Genomic DNA, 2,500 nt, shown 5'->3' with positions numbered 1-2,500 from the left:
TGCTGAAGCTCTTCAACGGTTTCTTCTGGAGCATCCAGATCCACAAGGGCCAACTGGAGATGGTGAAGAGGGCCGCAGAGGTGGGACTACAACTCCCAGCATGCAACAGCCATGTGACACACAATAGGAAATGATTTAGAACGTAGAACACTGTTTTGGTGATTTAGAATGATTATTTAGGGATTTAGAATACTGAGATTACAATGTGATGTTGATACAGATCATGGGACATACAGCAGGACACGTGTTTGTCGGCAGTCAAATGTTGTGTAATGTTGTGTGTGTGTGTGTGTGTGAGACGTATTTCTTGGCAGGCATGTAATTGTGTGTGTTTGTGTGTGAGCAATGTGCCCCTGGTGTTTCTGCCTGTGCATAAGTCTCACATTGACATGACGTGTGTGTGTGTGTGTGTGTGTGTGTGTGTGTGTGTGTTGCAGAGCAATGTGCCCCTGGTGTTTCTGCCGGTGCACAAGTCTCACATTGACTACCTGCTCATCACCTTCATCCTCTTCTGCCACAACATCAAAGCACCGCACATCGCAGCCGGCAACAACCTCAACATTCCCATTTTCAGGTGAGGGACACGCTGTGTGACGTGTGTGTGTGTGTGTGTTTGTCTGTGTCTGTGAGTGTCTGTGAGTGTGTGTGTGTGTGTGTGTGTGTGTGTGTGTGTGTGTGTGTGTGTGTGTGTGTGTGTGTGTGTGTGTGTGTGTGTGTGTGTGTGTGTTTGTCTGTCTGTGTCTGTGTCTGTGTCTGTGTCTGTGTCTGTGTCTCTGTGTGTGTGTGTGCACGTCTGTGTGTGTGTGTGTGTGTGTGTTTGTCTGTGTTTCTGTCTGTGTGTATGTGTGTGTGTGTGTGTGTGTGTAACAGCATGAATGGCCGCTCAATGTGTGTATGTGTGTGTGTTTGTGTAACAGCATAAATGGCCTCTCACTGTGTGTGTGTGTGTGTGTGTTGTTCAGCACGCTGATCCGTAAGCTGGGCGGGTTCTTCATACGGCGGCGGCTGGACGAGCTGTCCACGGGCAAGAAGGACGTCCTCTACCGGTCGCTCCTGCACGCGGTAAGACCCATCGCCATGGGGACGGGGTCTCTAGGACCCTGGGGCGGAGTGTCTATGGGCTCCTCAGGTGCCTGTTGGACTTGTGTGTGTGTGTGCGTGTGTGTGCGTGTGCGTGCGTGTGCGTATGTGTGTGTGTGTGTGTGTGTGTGTGTGTGTGTGTGGTGTGTGTGTCTGTGTGTTTGTGGGGTGTGTGTGTGTGTGCGTGTCTGTGTGTGAGAGAGACTTTGTTTTCATGTTTACTGGCTGGTCAGGTGTGTGTGTGCGTGTGCGTGTGTGTGTGTGTGTGCGTGTGCGTGTGCGTGTGCGTGTGCGTGTGCGTGCGTGTGTGTGTGTAAAGTGGAGCTCAGGGGAGTAGAATGCTTTCAGTCCTGTGGGACTAAATGCCTTGAGCGAGTGAAACCAGTATGACATGAAATGTTTAGTTTGAGGGGATGTTTGTTTTTATTGTGACTCTGAGCCTAACGAAGCAATCACTCATGAAAGATGTCTAAATGAATGATGTCTAAGTTTAGGGTTGGGTTTAGAGTTAAGGTAAGGATTAGTCCTTTGTTTAGGGTTTAAGTGTTTAAGTTAGCGGGGTGTGTGTGTGTGTGTGTGTGTGTGTGTGTGTGTGTGTGTGTGTGTGTGTTTAGGTCAGCAGGGTGTGTGTGTGTGTGTGTGTGTGTGTGTGAGTATGTGTGAGTATGTGTGTGCGCGTGCGTGTGTAGGTCAGCGGGGTGTGGTATAAGCACATTATGACGCTTGTGTTTGTCTGATGGCAGTATACGGAGGAGTTGCTACGGCAACAGCAGTTTCTGGAGGTGTATCTGGAGGGGACTCGGTCCCGCAGTGGCAAGCCGTCGCCCGCGCGGGCAGGGATGCTCTCCATCGTCGTGGATACGCTCTGCACCAGCAACATCCCAGACGTGCTCATCGTGCCCGTGGGCATCGCCTACGACCGCATCATCGAGGGCAACTACAACAGCGAGCAGCTGGTACACACACACACACACACACACACACACACACACACAAACACTCACACACAGACACACACCACACACACACACACACACACACACACACACACACACACACACACACACACACACGTACGAGCATGCTACTCTATTACTTACACTAATTACTTTAGTTTCACTAATAGCTTCAGTCCTGTGTAACACACACTCATGCACTCACTCAAACACACTCACACTATTTCCTAAATTATTCAATGATACACACACGTACAAACACAAACACACACACACACACACACACAGACATAAATCCCTTACGTCCCTTGCCTGTCAGGCTGCTTAACACACGACCTTGACCGAATGTTACCTTGAGAATGTCACAGGTGTGTGTGTGTTCATCTGAGTATGTCACAGGTGTGTGTGTGTTCATCTGAGTATGTCACAGGTGTGTGTGTGTTTATCTGAGTATGTCACAGGTG

The 2,500-nt window shown here is 49.6% G+C and overlaps 1 protein-coding gene across 1 annotated transcript in view; it reads left to right on the top strand.

The window, feature by feature from the left end:
- gpam (glycerol-3-phosphate acyltransferase, mitochondrial) overlaps positions 1 to 2,500 on the top strand; it is a 26,631-nt gene that overhangs the window by 15,135 nt on the left and 8,996 nt on the right. Inside the window, exons 7-10 of the mRNA XM_080851159.1 lie at positions 1 to 80; positions 438 to 574; positions 963 to 1,062; positions 1,824 to 2,036. The exon at positions 1 to 80 is cut by the window's left edge and continues 17 nt beyond it. Of these exons, the coding sequence (XP_080707285.1) occupies positions 1 to 80; positions 438 to 574; positions 963 to 1,062; positions 1,824 to 2,036 (530 nt within the window). The remainder of the gene's footprint in view (positions 81 to 437; positions 575 to 962; positions 1,063 to 1,823; positions 2,037 to 2,500) is intronic.

This window comes from Sprattus sprattus (assembly GCF_963457725.1).
Source record: "Sprattus sprattus genome assembly, chromosome: 14".
NCBI classification, from domain to species: Eukaryota; Metazoa; Chordata; class Actinopteri; order Clupeiformes; family Clupeidae; genus Sprattus; species Sprattus sprattus.
Note: the sequence above shows the minus strand (reverse complement) of the source record. Positions and strands in the feature narration are given on the sequence as shown.